General features: G+C 30.3%; 1 protein-coding gene across 4 annotated transcripts in view; it reads left to right on the top strand.

Moving 5' to 3' along the window:
* The first annotated feature begins 4,884 nt into the window (after window positions 1-4,884).
* Window positions 4,885-21,510, top strand: part of LOC110527206 (PCI domain-containing protein 2) — a 24,842-nt gene continuing 8,216 nt past the window's right edge. Inside the window, exons 1-7 of one of the 4 annotated variants that reach the window (XM_036982187.1) lie at window positions 4,885-4,990; window positions 5,550-5,604; window positions 5,758-5,847; window positions 5,976-6,115; window positions 6,296-6,337; window positions 6,442-6,496; window positions 8,759-8,862. In XM_036982187.1, coding sequence (XP_036838082.1) covers window positions 5,569-5,604; window positions 5,758-5,847; window positions 5,976-6,115; window positions 6,296-6,337; window positions 6,442-6,496; window positions 8,759-8,862 — 467 coding nt within the window. In that variant the 5' untranslated portion in view covers window positions 4,885-4,990; window positions 5,550-5,568. Of the gene's footprint in view, window positions 5,127-5,549; window positions 5,605-5,757; window positions 5,848-5,975; window positions 6,116-6,295; window positions 6,338-6,441; window positions 6,497-8,758; window positions 8,863-21,510 lie in introns of all 4 variants that reach the window. The other 3 variants (XM_036982188.1, XM_036982189.1, XM_036982190.1) reach the window with 3 other exon arrangements.

Below are 21,510 nucleotides of genomic sequence, written 5' to 3'. Positions count from 1 at the left end.
CCCCTGTGAAGGGACATGGGCTATAAAACTTTTCAAACGCGCCCTCCTCTCCCTTCCTATATAAAGCCTTGACGACAATATAACCTCCTGTTTCGAGGATGTGGGGACGACGGTACGATGTCAGAATAATTCAGATAATAACTACAGAACGAAGCCAACATCAGCGTGAGCTTTGGTTGCGAATGGTATGAACTTTTAACTCTTATTAGCAACAGCCGCTGCAAACTAGGGTTAGGAAGGAACCGAGAGAGTATCCCGTCTACCACACAATGACGTTACTACAACGTACTCAATTTACCAGCAGAGACATTCTTCAAAGGACAAAGGACTCGGTTGGGCAACACGGCCTTCCATCTACCACCAACCTACCGAAACGCAGCTCAGAGTAAATATTTATTGCATTTTCCTTTTCCAAATGGGCGGTAATTTAGAATGCATAAGATACTTTATTTACGATAGCACAGCTTCGCCCTTTGTTCCTCAGTCTTCCCGCTCTTTCACTCAAACCCAGCCCTTTTCTTTTGTGTAACCAGCTGTCATATCTGTTCCGCCCGCAAGGGACGTTTTCCTTTATGACGTAATTTGTAATCAAGTTATGATTTAAATATGTGTATGTGTAATTCTGTGTGATTCGTTAGGTATTTAGTAAATAAATAATGACACCCAATTTTGTATTGCTGATTCAACTTGATAGCCAGGGTTCGTGCAGATAACCAAGAATTTACAACTTTCAGATGAGACTGAATTAAGATGACGATTAATATTGACTGCTATTGATGTAAAATATTACTAGGTCTTTAGGAGTTTATTCGGAAGATAAATATTATTTCGTGGTGCCCGACTCTCTAGTTAATTACATTTACATGATTAGCTCAATCAGGTAATATTAATTACGGAGAAATGATTTTATAGAATAGCATGTCATATCACTTAATCCGGCATAGCCAAAGACACAACAACAGGATTGTGTCCATAGATACAGAAGAAAAAGACTGAACGACTGGGTCGCGTCTCAAGCAACCAAACCAATAGAACGAGCAACCAGCCGGCTTGGGTAGCAACCCTAGATTTGTGTCAGGACTACATCTTGTGGAAGGATGAAACAGTATGAATAAATTCATTAAAATAAAGTTTTTAATGCAAATATGTCAATCACTATTTGAATATGTTGGTAACCAGTTGTATAAAAGTGATAATACCCTTGAAGACGGTGTTTGGAGAATAAATTGACTTCGTCTCGGGCCTATCTACACCCATGCCAATATATCCTCCAAACACCGGCTTCTCGGGCATTATCACTGAATTAATTTGAAAAATGTATGGAATCATTCTTCTCAAATTGGCTGGCTAGCTAGCTAAAAAACATACAGTGCAGATAAATTCTTCACATTGATTGTTTTACTAAATGTCTTATCACAGCACTGGCAAACCGTGGTCGACCAACATGGATGACCTTTGGACCATCATAAGAAGGTTCATCTCCATTCTAGTATTCTAATTTGTAATTCTATGATATTTCTTACTGGCTGCCACTTTTTCAGGTGGCTTTGTTAACCCAATATCCACAGAATATGCAATGCAAAGCAGCATTGTCACCTGTGAGAGCAAATGTATTTAATACATGTTGTCATATATTCTAAGACATTTATCTAACTATTTGTTACTTAATAGCTTCCTGGGATTTTTTTTATTCAAATTTACCTAATTAAAAGAGGTAGGGAAAGTAGAATAGCAAAACTAAATGAGTCAGCTAAAGCTGACGTTACAGGGTAATTAACTAAGGTCAACACTAATGTGAGTAATATGCAGTATTATAGTGCATCTGTCAGAGGGACACCAGCAGAAAACCTTGATTCATGTCAATTCACAAAAATAAGTATTTTTAATCTACTTTTCTATCAATTTAACTCATTAGTAATTACAAGTTATGTGACAGGAAGGTCAGACTGAGGTCAACATAAGGTTCCTCTGCCCTCGTCGGCTGGACTGGGCCTATTGTAAATTATGCATGTGTGCAGTTACTGTATGTCTCATCATCACACAAACTAATCTGACAGCCGACCTCATGAGTCTAGTTTATAACGCAGTTTCGTGAGGAGAGCTTTAAGCTTCAGACAACACAGCTAATCCACAGCAGGAACTTCCATATATGGGCATTGTCTCGGGTATTGAAATTCAGCCTTAGAGCAGGAACTCCATATATGGGTACAGACTTTCATATTCGAAGTTGCCCGGAGGAGGAACTCCATGTATGGGCCCAGACACCCAAATTGGAATGCGGCCTATTAGCAAAGAACTCCAAAAATGGACATAGAGCCGTGACCATGCCAATTGCTCACCTGCATTCAGCCCTTTACGAACACCCTGCCGGGAGGCCACCTACCAGCCTCAGTCCACGACCAGGGTCTGGCCTCCCCATCAACTCACCCCCTAGGCTTCCTACACAATGGTGGGCCAGCTCAACCCCGGTCCATGACCAGTGGCTGGCCCCATCAGCAGAGGGGCTAGCACAACCTTGGCTTACGGCCGGGGATTGGCCCTGCCAGCAGGGGGCAGCTCAACAGCTCAACAGTAACAGAGCTTGGGGATTTGCTGTACTGTGGTTTGCTCCATTCACATCACCGACTGATATGCTGTCACACAATAGTGATGGGGCACACGTAAAGATTTCTACTTTCTATGCTACTTTTTTTTAGCAGGCAAAATGTCCTTATGAAGAGCACTCAGACTCTATTAAGCACCACTTAAAGGGTAATTCCACCACTTTTCAACCTCATATTTATTATCTCCAGTACAATACCAGTGTATGCATTTTTGAAAACCGACCATTTCTTTTCGTTTTGTAAAAATATATAAAGTTAAGAAGTTCTACCCGATGACATCATCAAAAGTAAAAGCATTTTAAACAGTGATTTTAAAACACAATTAAATTTGCAGTTGTGTGGGGAGCAAGAAAATACTTTCCCCCTGGCTAGAAACTTTTGAAAATCACAGTTTTTCCTTCATTTTAATCCAACCCTGTGATGTCACAGAGAAGCATTGTTTTTAGGATCTTTTTAACCACAGATCATAGAAACATGACATTTTCACATTCAGTATGTAGACACTGGTATGGTGCTGGAGATAATGATTATGAGGTTGAAAAGTGGCGGAATTGCCCTTTAAAAAAGAGAAGGTAATTTTGGAAGGTTATTCAAACTGAGTGGATTAGGATTTCACACGAGAGTCAACTAGTGTCAGCCACGACATGAAACGCCCATCAGACGAGCTCTAGCACAATGACACTCATGCCAGCACAGCAAAATGTAGAGGAAGATCAAATAGGGGTTTTATTTACAGTATACAGACTGTATGGCTCCCTGTAAACACAAAGCTATATTAAGAGTTTATAGGCTCCTTATATGTTGCTATGCCAAACAGGTTTTACAGTACAGAGTACAGAGTACAGTTTGTACTCATTTTTGGCTCTGGGTAGCAGCGTTCAATGTGATACTTTACCCTGTCTTTCCCATCAGAGGTACCCGGAAAAAAAGATGCTCTCTGAGGTATTGTGGGTGGGGACAAAAAGAGAGCTTTTTCATACAGCTCCCCTGAACACGGAATGAGACAGCAATTCAAAAGAGTCCTAGTAAGGAGAGTCATTTGCAGTCAGTGTACGTACATTGGTGGCATTTCCGTTGCGTCTGTACAAAGACACTGAGTGGGATGAAGGAGGGATGAAGAGCTTTTGGTGTGCCGAAATTGAAAATCTTCTGAAACCTTGTCACAATTGTGCCCAGCAGCGACCTCAAATAGACGCCTGGCTATTACTGATGTGACTCCTGAGTTTGACATCATCAAAACAGGGGCAGCAGGTTGCTAGGCAACAGAGGGGACAGCTGCGAAATCTACAGTAAGCAGATGTTCTTGGATGTAATGACAGCACTGTTGTTTTATGAGGGCAAAGATATTTAACATGTATGATTTTGACAGGTCTTTCAGAGAACTGAAGTTACTGCAGTGTCACCTACAGTGTCCTTGTTCTAGCTGTGCTATGTTGGCATCTCTGGATGTTGCAAGGCTCCCATTGGGAAGCCTCTCTCCCTCCAACACACACACACACACACACACACACACACACACACACACGGCTTCATGGCCTATACCAAAGTCACTTTAGAGGGCATGCCGGCAATCCATACCCCGGCTGGGATCCAATATGTTGCTGTGATACCTCAGCAACCTGAGAAGAGGAGCTGCAGAATGATAGAGAATGGAGAGAGTGGAGGGGGTTAGAGATGGTGGAGGGGTTGGAGGGATTGGAGGGGGTTAGAGACAGTGGAGGGGGTTAGAGGGAGTGGATGGGGTTAGAGACAGTGGATGGGGTTAGAGACAGTGGAGGGGTTTAGAGACAGTGGAGGGGGTTAGAGACAGTGGAGGGGGTTAGAGACAGTGGAGGGGGTTATAGACAGTGGAGGGGTTAGAGGGAGTGGATGGGGTTAGAGGGAGTGGAGGGGGAGGGACTGGGCCACGTGCTGAGCTGAGGAAGGTAGAATCACTGTGATATCATAACATTGTGAACAGGTTTGCAGGACACACAGGAACACACACACACAGACACACAAGGCTAGCGGCACTCTGCAGGTTCTATTTTAAGAGCCCATTCTCACTCCTCCATTAATCACACAGCGTAGCGTGAAACACTCCCTCCAACAGGGCCAGACACATCATAGATCACGGAGGCACTGTGTGTGTGTGTGAGTTTGTGTGTGTGTGTGTGTGTGTGTGTGTGTGTGTGTGTGTATGAGAGCGAGAGATTGCGAGAGCAGAGATTTCATTGTGCATAGCTTCTAATAAGCACAGGGAGGCGACAAAGTTATAGCTAGACTATTGTAGTACGTGGGGGGACTTTTATTTTGAAGGCTGAAGGAATACATTGACCCGGAAGTGATTTGTGTAGCTACAGCTCAACAACGCGAATACATTTTAAACAGAAATTTAACCACAACAGGTAGCTATGGATACATTGGAATTATGCCATTAGGTTAGTACAGTGGTTCCCAACCAACCAGGGGTAGGTACTAGGGAGCCCTGGCTTATCTACAGGGGATACTTGAGAAGACTCATGAGACTATAGGCTTTTACTGGTAAAATGCGCATGAGGGGGTACAGTACTCTGGGCAGAGCAACATAACATTATATTCGTGGTACAATAACCGAAAAGAATTGGGGACCACTGGCTTTGTAAACTAGCTAGCTAACGTTAGTTACACGTTGATGTATCATTATCAGCAACAATCTAGTGGTCCTTGACAGTTAATGAATGAATGCATGCTACCTAGCTAGCGTTAGTTAAAACGATACAAAAAAGTTACATTATATTGATCCCAATTTAATCATCACACTCGTTGTGATACTGAATTAAATTATTAGCTAATATACTAGTAACGTTAACTAGCTAGATAAATTGCCAATAGCCATAGCACAGTAGTTATGTTGTCAGATTCAGAGCTTTTGCCGCTTAGCGGATTTGCTTAAATATCTGTTTTATTATTTAAACTTTTTCGTAGGTTCACATCCCTGGCTGCAATGGCGCACATAACAATCAACCAGTATCTCCAACAGGTAGCCATTTTTCTATTTTATCTTACCGGTTATCAAGTGAACCCATATAGCTAGCAGTCTTCTTCCTTAGCACAAACTTTCATTTAGCTATTCTTTGTGTTCACCACTAGTCACGCATGCTCAGTTCACACCATGTTGCTTACCTGTTCCCAGGTGTATGAGGCCATTGATAATCATGAGGGGAGTTTTTGTGCAGAACTGCTGTCATTCAAACACCCACATGTGGCTAACCCACGTCTCCAGGTGAGGCTATTCAGGCTATTCAACCTTCCATGCCTTCAAGTCCTGCTGACCTGTTGTTACACTTGTATCTCTTCAGATAACACCCTCTGTGTTTTGCTTTAGAAACATGACTGTATGTATGCCTGCAGCTCGCCAGTCCAGAGGAGAAGTGCCAACAGGTGCTGGAAGTCCCGTACGATGAGATGGTTGCAGCACACTTGAGGTGCACCTATGCAGTGTCCAACCACGACTTTGTTGAGGCGTACAAATGTCAGACGTTGGTGGTCCAATATCCTTTTGGCATTTCTGGAGATTACTTTGGATACATATTCTCATCACTCCCCATCCCTGCCTGACAAATATATACATACACACAAGATGTATGCGAAAGCACATATCGTGCTATCGACTGGTCCATTTCCAAACTGTTCTGTCATGGTTTCTCTGCGGTTCGTCCTTGACTTTCTACGTCATTCTTGAGGGCCTTCCAATCTCACAAAGAGGAGAACTGGTAAGGATAAGCATGTAAAATTACATTTTTGATCAATTTGGCCTTAGTGTTTTTCTATTCTACATATACACGTCTGTAGGATGACTGCTCTATGTGCTGTTTAGGGCCTTGCCAGTGATGTTCGCTGTTACGCTGGACCTGCGGATATTTGCCAACAATGTAAGTGAACATAAACTATTGTGCTCTAAAATGCTTCTGATCCAGTGATGGAAAAGTCATGTCCTAAAGGAGAGGTTTGATGATTGTAGTAGTATTGTCCTATAGGAGGGGTTTGATGATTGTAGTAGTATTGTCCTATAGGAGGGGTTTGATGATTGTAGTAGTATTGTCCTATAGGAGGGGTTTGATGATTGTAGTAGTATTGTCCTATAGGAGGGGTTTGATGATTGTAGTAGTATAGGAGGGGTTTGATGATTGTAGTAGTATTGTTCTATAGGAGGGGTTTGATGATTGTAGTAGTATTGTCCTATAGGAGGGGTTTGATGATTGTAGTAGTATTGTCCTATAGGAGGGGTTTGATGATTGTAGTAGTATTGTCCTATAGGAGGGGTTTGATGATTGTAGTAGTATTGTCATATAGGAGAGGTTTGATGATTGTAGTAGTATAGGAGGGGTTTGATGATTGTAGTAGTATTGCCCTATAGGAGGGGTTTGATGATTGTAGTAGTATTGTCCTATAGGAGGGGTTTGATGATTGTAGTAGTATAGGAGGGGTTTGATGATTGTAGTAGTATTGTCCTATAGGAGGGGTTTGATGATTGTAGTATTATTGTCCTATAGGAGGGGTTTGATGATTGTAGTATTATTGTCCTATAGGAGAGGTTTGATGATTGTAGTAGTATTGTCCTATAGGAGGGGTTTGATGATTGTAGTAGTATTGTCCTATAGGAGAGGTTTGATGATTGTAGTAGTATAGGAGGGGTTTGATGATTGTAGTATTATTGTCCTATAGGAGGGGTTTGATGATTGTAGTAGTATTGTCCTATAGGAGGGGTTTGATGATTGTAGTAGTATTGTCCTATAGGAGGGGTTTGATGATTGTAGTAGTATTGTCCTATAGGAGGGGTTTGATGATTGTAGTAGTATAGGAGGGGTTTGATGATTGTAGTATTATTGTCCTATAGGAGAGGTTTGATGATTGTAGTAGTATTGTCCTATAGGAGGGGTTTGATGATTGTAGTATTATTGTCCTATAGGAGGGGTTTGATGATTGTAGTAGTATTGTCCTATAGGAGAGGTTTGATGATTGTAGTATTATTGTCCTATAGGAGAGGTTTGATGATTGTAGTAGTATTGCCCTATAGGAGGGGTTTGATGATTGTAGTATTATTGTCCTATAGGAGGGGTTTGATGATTGTAGTAGTATTGTCCTATAGGAGGGGTTTGATGATTGTAGTAGTATTGTCCTATAGGAGAGGTTTGATGATTGTAGTAGTATAGGAGGGGTTTGATGATTGTAGTAGTATTGTCCTATAGGAGGGGTTTGATGATTGTAGTAGTATTGTCCTATAGGAGGGGTTTGATGATTGTAGTAGTATTGTCCTATAGGAGGGGTTTGATGATTGTAGTAGTATTGTCCTATAGGAGGGGTTTGATGATTGTAGTAGTATTGTCCTATAGGAGGGGTTTGATGATTGTAGTAGTATTGTCATATAGGAGGGGTTTGATGATTGTAGTAGTATAGGAGGGGTTTGATGATTGTAGTATTATTGTCCTATAGGAGAGGTTTGATGATTGTAGTAGTATTGTCCTATAGGAGGGGTTTGATGATTGTAGTAGTATTGTCATATAGGAGGGGTTTGATGATTGTAGTAGTATAGGAGGGGTTTGATGATTGTAGTATTATTGTCCTATAGGAGGGGTTTGATGATTGTAGTAGTATTGTCCTATAGGAGGGGTTTGATGATTGTAGTAGTATTGTCCTATAGGAGAGGTTTGATGATTGTAGTATTATTGTCCTATAGGAGAGGTTTGATGATTGTAGTATTATTGTCCTATAGGAGAGGTTTGATGATTGTAGTAGTATTGCCCTATAGGAGGGGTTTGATGATTGTAGTATTATTGTCCTATAGGAGGGGTTTGATGATTGTAGTAGTATTGTCCTATAGGAGGGGTTTGATGATTGTAGTAGTATTGTCCTATAGGAGAGGTTTGATGATTGTAGTATTATTGTCCTATAGGAGAGGTTTGATGATTGTAGTATTATTGTCCTATAGGAGAGGTTTGATGATTGTAGTAGTATTGTCCTATAGGAGGGGTTTGATGATTGTAGTATTATTGTCCTATAGGAGAGGTTTGATGATTGTAGTAGTATAGGAGGGGTTTGATGATTGTAGTAGTATTGCCCTATAGGAGAGGTTTGATGATTGTAGTATTATTGTCCTATAGGAGGGGTTTGATGATTGTAGAATGATTTTCCAGGCAGAGCAGCAGCTCCTGAGGAAGGGAAAAGGCAAACTGGGAGACATGCTGGAGAAAGCTGCTGAGCAACTGATGGGCTGTTTCAGAGTGTGTGCCAGCGACAAGTGAGTCTCACAGGACATGGACACTATTGACAGCATATTACACTATACATCTAACAGCAGACATCACATTAAACTATATATCTAATAGCATATTAAACTATATATCTAATAGCATATTAAACTATATATCTAATAGCATATTAAACTATATATCTAACAGCATATTAAACTATATATCTTACAGTATAATAAACTATATATCTTACAGCATATTAAACTATATATCTAACAGCATATTAAACTATATATCTAACAGCATATTAAACTACATATCTTACAGTATAATAAACTATATATCTTACAGCATATTAAACTATATATCTAACAGCATATTAAACTATATATCTAACAGCAGACAGCATATTACACTATATATCTAACAGCATATTAAACTATATATCTAACAGCATATTAAACTATATCTCTAACAGCATATTAAACTATATATCTAACAGCATATTAAACTATATATCTTACAGCATATTAAACTATATATCTAACAGCATATTAAACTATATATCTAACAGCATATTAAACTATATATCTAACAGCATATTAAACTATATATCTAACAGCATATTAAACTATATATCTTACAGTATAATAAACTATATATCTTACAGTATATTAAACTATATATCTAACAGCATATTAAACTATATATCTAACAGCATATTAAACTATATATCTAACAGCATATTAAACTATATATCTAACAGCATATTAAACTATATATCTAACAGCATATTAAACTATATATCTAACAGCAGACAGCATATTAAACTATATATCTAACAGCATATTACACTATATATCTAACAGCATATTAAACTATATATCTAACAGCATATTAAACTATATATCTAACAGCATATTAAACTATTTATCTAACAGCAGACAGCATATTAAACTATATCTAACAGCATATTAAACTATATATCTAACAGCATATTAAACTATATATCTAACAGCATATTAAACTATATCTAACAGCATATTAAACTATATATCTAACAGCATATTAAACTATATATCTAACAGCATATTAAACTATATATCTAACAGCAGACAGCATATTAAACTATATCTAACAGCATATTAAACTATATATCTAACAGCATATTAAACTATATATCTAACAGCATATTAAACTATATATCTTACAGTATATTAAACTATATATCTAACAGCATATTAAACTATATATCTAACAGCATATTACACTATATATCTAACAGCATATTAAACTATATATCTAACAGCAGACAGCATATTAAACTATATATCTAACAGCATATTACACTATATATCTAACAGCAGACAGCATATTAAACTATATATCTAACAGCAGATTAAACTATATATCTAACAGCATATTAAACTATATATCTAACAGCATATTAAACTATATATCTAACAGCATATTAAACTATATATCTTACAGTATATTAAACTATATATCTAACAGCATATTAAACTATATATCTAACAGCAGACAGCATATTAAACTATATATCTAACAGCATATTAAACTATATATCTAACAGCATATTAAACTATATATCTAACAGCATATTACACTATATATCTAACAGCATATTAAACTATATATCTAACAGCATATTAAACTATATATCTAACAGCATATTCAACTATATATCTAACAGCAGACAGCATATTAAACTATATATCTAACAGCATATTAAACTATATATCTAACAGCAGACAGCATATTAAACTATATATCTAACAGTAGACAGCATATTAAACTATATATCTAACAGTATATTAAACTATATATCTAACAGCATATTAAACTATATATCTAACAGCATATTAAACTATATATCTAACAGCATATTAAACTATATATCTAACAGCATATTAAACTATATATCTAACAGCATATTAAACTATATATCTAACAGCATATTAAACTATATATCTAACAGCATATTAAACTATATATCTAACAGCATATTAAACTATATATCTAACAGCATATTAAACTATATATCTAACAGCATATTAAACTATATATCTAACAGCATATTAAACTATATATCTAACAGCATATTAAACTATATATCTAACAGCATATTAAACTATATATCTAACAGCATATTAAACTATATATCTAACAGCATATTAAACTATATATCTAACAGCATATTAAACTATATATCTAACAGCATATTAAACTATATATCTAACAGCATATTAAACTATATATCTAACAGCATATTAAACTATATATCTAACAGCATATTAAACTATATATCTAACAGCAGACAGCATATTAAACTATATATCTAACAGCATATTAAACTATATATCTAACAGCATATTACACTATATATCTAATAGCATATTAAACTATATATCTAACAGCATATTAAACTATATATCTAACAGCAGACAGCATATTAAACTATATATCTAACAGCAGATTAAACTATATATCTAACAGCATATTAAACTATATATCTAACAGCATATTAAACTATATATCTAACAGCATATTAAACTATATATCTAACAGCATATTAAACTATATATCTAACAGCATATTACACTATATATCTAACAGCATATTAAACTATATATCTAACAGCATATTAAACTATATATCTAACAGCATATTAAACTATATATCTAACAGCATATTAAACTATATATCTAACAGCAGACAGCATATTAAACTATATATCTAACAGCATATTAAACTATATATCTAACAGCATATTAAACTATATATCTAACAGTATATTAAACTATATATCTAACAGCATATTAAACTATATATCTAACAGCATATTAAACTATATATTTAACAGCATATTACACTATATATCTAACAGCATATTAAACTATATATCTAACAGCAGACAGCATATTAAACTATATATCTAACAGCATATTAAACTATATATCTAACAGCATATTAAACTATATATCTAACAGTATATTAAACTATATATCTAACAGCATATTAAACTATATATCTAACAGCATATTAAACTATATATCTAACAGCATATTAAACTATATATCTAACAGCATATTACACTATATATCTAACAGCATATTAAACTATATATCTAACAGCATATTAAACTATATATCTAACAGCATATTAAACTATATCTAACAGCATATTAAACTATATATCTAACAGCATATTAAACTATATATCTAACAGCATATTAAACTATATATCTAACAGTAGACAGCATATTAAACTATATATCTAACAGCATATTAAACTATATATCTAACAGTAGACAGCATATTAAACTATATATCTAACAGCATATTAAACTATATATCTAACAGCAGACGGCATATTAAACTATATATCTAACAGCATATTAAACTATATATCTAACAGCATATTAAACTATATATCTAACAGCATATTAAACTATATATCTAACAGCATATTAAACTATATATCTAACAGCATATTAAACTATATATCTAACAGCATATTAAACTATATATCTAACAGCATATTAAACTATATATCTAACAGCATATTAAACTATATATCTAACAGCATATTAAACTATATATCTAACAGCAGACAGCATATTAAACTATATATCTAACAGCATATTAAACTATATATCTAACAGCATATTAAACTATATATCTAACAGCATATTAAACTATATATCTAACAGCATATTAAACTATATATCTAACAGCAGACAGCATATTAAACTATATATCTAACAGCATATTACACTATATATCTAACAGCATATTAAACTATATATCTAACAGCATATTAAACTATATATCTAACAGCAGACAGCATATTAAACTATATATCTAACAGCATATTAAACTATATATCTAACAGCATATTAAACTATATATCTAACAGCATATTAAACTATATATCTAACAGCATATTAAACTATATATCTAACAGTAGACAGCATATTAAACTATATATCTAACAGCAGACAGCATATTAAACTATATATCTAACAGCAGACAGCATATTAAACTATATATCTAACAGCAGACAGCATATTAAACTATATATCTAACAGCATATTAAACTATATATCTAACAGCATATTAAACTATATATCTAACAGCATATTAAACTATATATCTAACAGCAGACAGCATATTAAACTATATATCTAACAGCATATTAAACTATATATCTAACAGCATATTAAACTATATATCTAACAGCATATTAAACTATATATCTAACAGCATATTAAACTATATATCTAACAGCAGACAGCATATTAAACTATATATCTAACAGCATATTAAACTATATATCTAACAGCATATTAAACTATATATCTAACAGCATATTAAACTATATATCTAACAGCAGACAGCATATTAAACTATATATCTAACAGCATATTAAACTATATATCTAACAGCATATTACACTATATATCTAACAGCAGACAGCATATTAAACTATATATCTAACAGCATATTACACTATATATCTAACAGCATATTAAACTATATATCTAACAGTAGACAGCATATTAAACTATATCTAACAGCAGACAGCATATTAAACTATATATCTAACAGCATATTAAACTATATATCTAACAGCATATTAAACTATATATCTAACAGCATATTAAACTATATATCTAACAGCATATTAAACTATATATCTAACAGCATATTAAACTATATATCTAACAGCATATTAAACTATATATCTAACAGCATATTAAACTATATATCTAACAGCATATTAAACTATATATCTAACAGCATATTAAACTATATATCTAACAGCATATTAAACTATATATCTAACAGCATATTAAACTATATATCTAACAGCATATTAAACTATATATCTAACAGCATATTAAACTATATATCTAACAGCATATTAAACTATATATCTAACAGCATATTAAACTATATATCTAACAGTATATTAAACTATATATCTAACAGCATATTAAACTATATATCTAACAGCATATTAAACTATATATCTAACAGCATATTAAACTATATATCTAACAGCATATTAAACTATATATCTAACAGCATATTAAACTATATATCTAACAGCAGACAGCATATTAAACTATATATCTAACAGCATATTAAACTATATATCTAACAGCATATTAAACTATATATCTAACAGCATATTAAACTATATATCTAACAGCATATTAAACTATATATCTAACAGCATATTAAACTATATATCTAACAGCATATTAAACTATATATCTAACAGCATATTAAACTATATATCTAACAGCATATTAAACTATATATCTAACAGCATATTAAACTATATATCTAACAGCATATTAAACTATATATCTAACAGCATATTAAACTATATATCTAACAGCATATTAAACTATATATCTAACAGCATATTAAACTATATATCTAACAGCATATTAAACTATATATCTAACAGCATATTAAACTATATATCTAACAGCATATTAAACTATATATCTAACAGCATATTAAACTATATATCTAACAGCATATTAAACTATATATCTAACAGCAGACAGCATATTAAACTATATATCTAACAGCATATTAAACTATATATCTAACAGCATATTAAACTATATATCTAACAGCATATTAAACTATATATCTAACAGCATATTAAACTATATATCTAACAGCAGACAGCATATTAAACTATATATCTAACAGCATATTAAACTATATATCTAACAGCATATTACACTATATATCTAATAGCATATTAAACTATATATCTAACAGCATATTAAACTATATATCTAACAGCAGACAGCATATTAAACTATATATCTAACAGCAGATTAAACTATATATCTAACAGCATATTAAACTATATATCTAACAGCATATTAAACTATATATCTAACAGCATATTAAACTATATATCTAACAGCAGACAGCATATTAAACTATATATCTAACAGCATATTAAACTATATATCTAACAGCATATTAAACTATATATCTAACAGCATATTAAACTATATATCTAACAGCATATTAAACTATATATCTAACAGCATATTAAACTATATATCTAACAGCATATTAAACTATATATCTAACAGCAGACAGCATATTAAACTATATATCTAACAGCATATTAAACTATATATCTAACAGCATATTAAACTATATATCTAACAGCATATTACACTATATATCTAACAGCATATTAAACTATATATCTAACAGCAGACAGCATATTAAACTATATATCTAACAGCATATTCAACTATATATCTAACAGCATATTAAACTATATATCTAACAGTATATTAAACTATATATCTAACAGCATATTAAACTATATATCTAACAGCATATTAAACTATATATCTAACAGCATATTAAACTATATATCTAACAGCATATTACACTATATATCTAACAGCATATTAAACTATATATCTAACAGCATATTAAACTATATATCTAACAGCATATTAAACTATATATCTAACAGCATATTAAACTATATATCTAACAGCATATTAAACTATATATCTAACAGCAGACAGCATATTAAACTATATATCTAACAGCATATTAAACTATATATCTAACAGCATATTAAACTATATATCTAACAGCATATTAAACTATATATCTAACAGCATATTAAACTATATATCTAACAGCATATTAAACTATATATCTAACAGCATATTAAACTATATATCTAACAGCATATTAAACTATATATCTAACAGCAGACAGCATATTAAACTATATATCTAACAGCATATTAAACTATATATCTAACAGCATATTAAACTATATATCTAACAGCATATTACACTATATATCTAACAGCATATTAAACTATATATCTAACAGCAGACAGCATATTAAACTATATATCTAACAGCATATTCAACTATATATCTAACAGCATATTAAACTATATATCTAACAGTATATTAAACTATATATCTAACAGCATATTAAACTATATATCTAACAGCATATTAAACTATATATCTAACAGCATATTAAACTATATATCTAACAGCATATTACACTATATATCTAACAGCATATTAAACTATATATCTAACAGCATATTAAACTATATATCTAACAGCATATTAAACTATATATCTAACAGCATATTAAACTATATATCTAACAGCATATTAAACTATATATCTAACAGCATATTAAACTATATATCTAACAGCATATTAAACTATATATCTAACAGTAGACAGCATATTAAACTATATATCTAACAGCATATTAAACTATATATCTAACAGTAGACAGCATATTAAACTATATATCTAACAGCATATTAAACTATATATCTAACAGCAGACGGCATATTAAACTATATATCTAACAGCATATTAAACTATATATCTAACAGCATATTAAACTATATATCTAACAGCATATTAAACTATATATCTAACAGCATATTAAACTATATATCTAACAGCATATTAAACTATATATCTAACAGCATATTAAACTATATATCTAACAGCATATTAAACTATATATCTAACAGCATATTAAACTATATATCTAACAGCATATTAAACTATATATCTAACAGCATATTAAACTATATATCTAACAGCAGACAGCATATTAAACTATATATCTAACAGCATATTAAACTATATATCTAACAGCATATTAAACTATATATCTAACAGCATATTAAACTATATATCTAACAGCATATTAAACTATATATCTAACAGTAGACAGCATATTAAACTATATATCTAACAGCAGACAGCATATTAAACTATATATCTAACAGCATATTAAACTATATATCTAACAGCATATTAAACTATATATCTAACAGCATATTAAACTATATATCTAACAGCATATTAAACTATATATCTAACAGCATATTAAACTATATATCTAACAGCAGACAGCATATTAAACTATATATCTAACAGCATATTAAACTATATATCTAACAGCATATTAAACTATATATCTAACAGCATATTAAACTATATATCTAACAGCATATTAAACTATATATCTAACAGCAGACAGCATATTAAACTATATATCTAACAGCATATTAAACTATATATCTAACAGCATATTAAACTATATATCTAACAGCATATTAAACTATATATCTAACAGCAGACAGCATATTAAACTATATATCTAACAGCATATTAAACTATATATCTAACAGCATATTACACTATATATCTAACAGCAGACAGCATATTAAACTATATATCTAACAGCATATTACACTATATATCTAACAGCATATTAAACTATATATCTAACAGTAGACAGCATATTACACTATATATCTAACAGCATATTAAACTATATATCTAACAGTATATTAAACTATATATCTAACAGCATATTAAACTATATATCTAACAGCATATTACACTATATATCTAACAGCATATTAAACTATATATCTAACAGCAGACGGCATATTAAACTATATATCTAACAGCATATTAAACTATATATCTAACAGCATATTAAACTATATATCTAACAGCATATTAAACTATATATCTAACAGCATATTACACTATATATCTAACAGCATATTAAACTATATATCTAACAGCATATTACACTATATATCTAACAGCATATTAAACTATATATCTAACAGCATATTAAACTATATATCTAACAGCATATTAAACTATATATCTAACAGCATATTAAACTATATATCTAACAGCATATTACACTATATATCTAACAGCATATTAAACTATATATCTAACAGCATATTAAACTATATATCTAACAGCATATTAAACTATATATCTAACAGCAGACAGCATATTAAACTATATATCTAACAGCATATTAAACTATATATCTAACAGCATATTAAACTATATATCTAACAGTATATTAAACTATATATCTAACAGCATATTAAACTATATATCTAACAGCATATTAAACTATATATCTAACAGCATATTAAACTATATATCTTACAGTATATTAAACTATATATCTAACAGTAGACAGCATATTAAACTATATATCTAACAGCATATTAAACTATATATCTAACAGCATATTAAACTATATATCTAACAGCATATTAAACTATATATCTAACAGCATATTAAACTATATATCTAACAGCATATTAAACTATATATCTAACAGCATATTAAACTATATATCTAACAGCATATTAAACTATATATCTAACAGCATATTAAACTATATATCTAACAGTATATTAAACTATATATCTAACAGTATATTAAACTATATATCTAACAGCATATTAAACTATATATCTAACAGCATATTAAACTATATATCTAACAGCATATTAAACTATATATCTAACAGCATATTAAACTATATATCTAACAGTATATTAAACTATATATCTAACAGTATATTAAACTATATATCTAACAGCAGACATCACATTAAACTATATATCTAACAGCATATTAAACTATATATCTAACAGCATATTAAACTATATATCTAACAGTATATTAAACTATATATCTAACAGCATATTAAACTATATATCTAACAGCATATTAAACTATATATCTAACAGCATATTAAACTATATATCTAACAGCATATTAAACTATATATCTAACAGCATATTAAACTATATATCTAACAGCATATTAAACTATATATCTAACAGCATATTAAACTATATATCTAACAGCATATTACACTATATATCTAACAGCAGACAGCATATTAAACTATATATCTAACAGCATATTAAACTATATATCTAACAGCATATTAAACTATATATCTAACAGCATATTAAACTATATATCTAACAGTATATTAAACTATATATCTAACAGCATATTAAACTATATATCTAACAGTAGACAGCATATTAAACTATATATCTAACAGCATATTAAACTATATATCTAACAGTAGACAGCATATTAAACTATATATCTAACAGCATATTAAACTATATATCTAACAGTAGACAGCATATTAAACTATATATCTAACAGCATATTAAACTATATATCTAACAGTAGACAGCATATTAAACTATATATCTAACAGTAGACAGCATATTAAACTATATATCTAACAGCATATTAAACTATATATCTAACAGCATATTAAACTATATATCTAACAGCATATTAAACTATATATCTAACAGCATATTAAACTATATATCTAACAGCATATTAAACTATATATCTAACAGCATATTAAACTATATATCTAACAGTATATTAAACTATATATCTAACAGCATATTAAACTATATCTAACAGCATATTAAACTATATATCTAACAGTAGACAGCATATTACACTATATCTAACAGCATATTAAACTATATATCTAACAGCATATTAAACTATATATCTAACAGCATATTAAACTATATATCTAACAGCATATTAAACTATATATCTAACAGTAGACAGCATATTAAACTATATCTAACAGCATATTAAACTATATATCTAACAGCATATTAAACTATATATCTAACAGCATATTAAACTATATATCTAACAGCATATTAAACTATATATCTAACAGTAGACAGCATATTACACTATATATCTAACAGCATATTAAACTATATATCTAACAGTAGACAGCATATTACACTATATATCTAACAGCATATTAAACTATATATCTAACAGCATATTAAACTATATATCTAACAGCATATTAAACTATATATCTAACAGTAGACAGCATATTACACTATATATCTAACAGCATATTAAACTATATATCTAACAGCATATTAAACTATATATCTAACAGCATATTAAACTATATATCTAACAGCATATTAAACTATATATCTAACAGTAGACAGCATATTACACTATATATCTAACAGCATATTAAACTATATATCTAACAGCATATTAAACTATATATCTAACAGCATATTACACTATATATCTAACAGCATATTACACTATATATCTAACAGCATATTAAACTATATATCTAACAGCATATTAAACTATATATCTAACAGTAGACAGCATATTACACTATATATCTAACAGTAGACAGCATATTACACTATATATCTAACAGCATATTAAACTATATATCTAACAGTAGACAGCATATTACACTATATATCTAACAGCATATTAAACTATATATCTAACAGTATATTAAACTATATATCTAACAGCATATTAAACTATATATCTAACAGCATATTAAACTATATATCTAACAGCATATTAAACTATATATCTAACAGCATATTAAACTATATATCTAACAGCAGACAGCATATTAAACTATATATCTAACAGCATATTAAACTATATATCTAACAGCATATTACACTATATATCTAACAGCAGACAGCATATTACACTATATATCTAACAGCATATTAAACTATATATCTAACAGTATATTAAACTATATATCTAACAGCATATTAAACTATATATCTAACAGCATATTAAACTATATATCTAACAGCATATTAAACTATATATCTAACAGCATATTAAACTATATATCTAACAGCATATTAAACTATATATCTAACAGCATATTAAACTATATATCTAACAGCATATTAAACTATATATCTAACAGTAGACAGCATATTAAACTATATATCTAACAGCATATTAAACTATATATCTAACAGCATATTACACTATATATCTAACAGCATATTAAACTATATATCTAACAGCATATTAAACTATATATCTAACAGTAGACAGCATATTAAACTATATATCTAACAGCATATTAAACTATATATCTAACAGCATATTAAACTATATATCTAACAGCATATTAAACTATATATCTAACAGCATATTAAACTATATATCTAACAGCATATTAAACTATATATCTAACAGCATATTAAACTATATATCTAACAGCAGACGGCATATTAAACTATATATCTAACAGCATATTAAACTATATATCTAACAGCATATTACACTATATATCTAACAGCAGACAGCATATTAAACTATATATCTAACAGCATATTAAACTATATATCTAACAGCATATTAAACTATATATCTAACAGCATATTAAACTATATATCTAACAGTATATTAAACTATATATCTAACAGCATATTAAACTATATATCTAACAGCATATTAAACTATATATCTAACAGCAGACAGCATATTAAACTATATATCTAACAGCATATTAAACTATATATCTAACAGCATATTAAACTATATATCTTACAGCATATTAAACTATATATCTAACAGCATATTAAACTATATATCTAACAGCAGACAGCATATTAAACTATATATCTAACAGCATATTAAACTATATATCTTACAGCATATTAAACTATATATCTAACAGCATATTAAACTATATATCTAACAGCATATTAAACTATATATCTAACAGCATATTAAACTATATATCTAACAGCATATTAAACTATATATCTTACAGCATATTAAACTATATATCTAACAGCATTTTAAACTATATATCTAACAGCATATTAAACTATATATCTAACAGTAGACAGCATATTAAACTATATATCTAACAGCATATTAAACTATATATCTAACAGCAGACGGCATATTAAACTATATA

This window comes from Oncorhynchus mykiss, chromosome 7 (genome assembly GCF_013265735.2).
Source record: "Oncorhynchus mykiss isolate Arlee chromosome 7, USDA_OmykA_1.1, whole genome shotgun sequence".
NCBI classification, from domain to species: domain Eukaryota; kingdom Metazoa; phylum Chordata; class Actinopteri; order Salmoniformes; family Salmonidae; genus Oncorhynchus; species Oncorhynchus mykiss.
The sequence above is the reverse complement of the archived record's forward strand: the minus strand, read 5'-3'. Positions and strand labels throughout refer to the sequence as shown.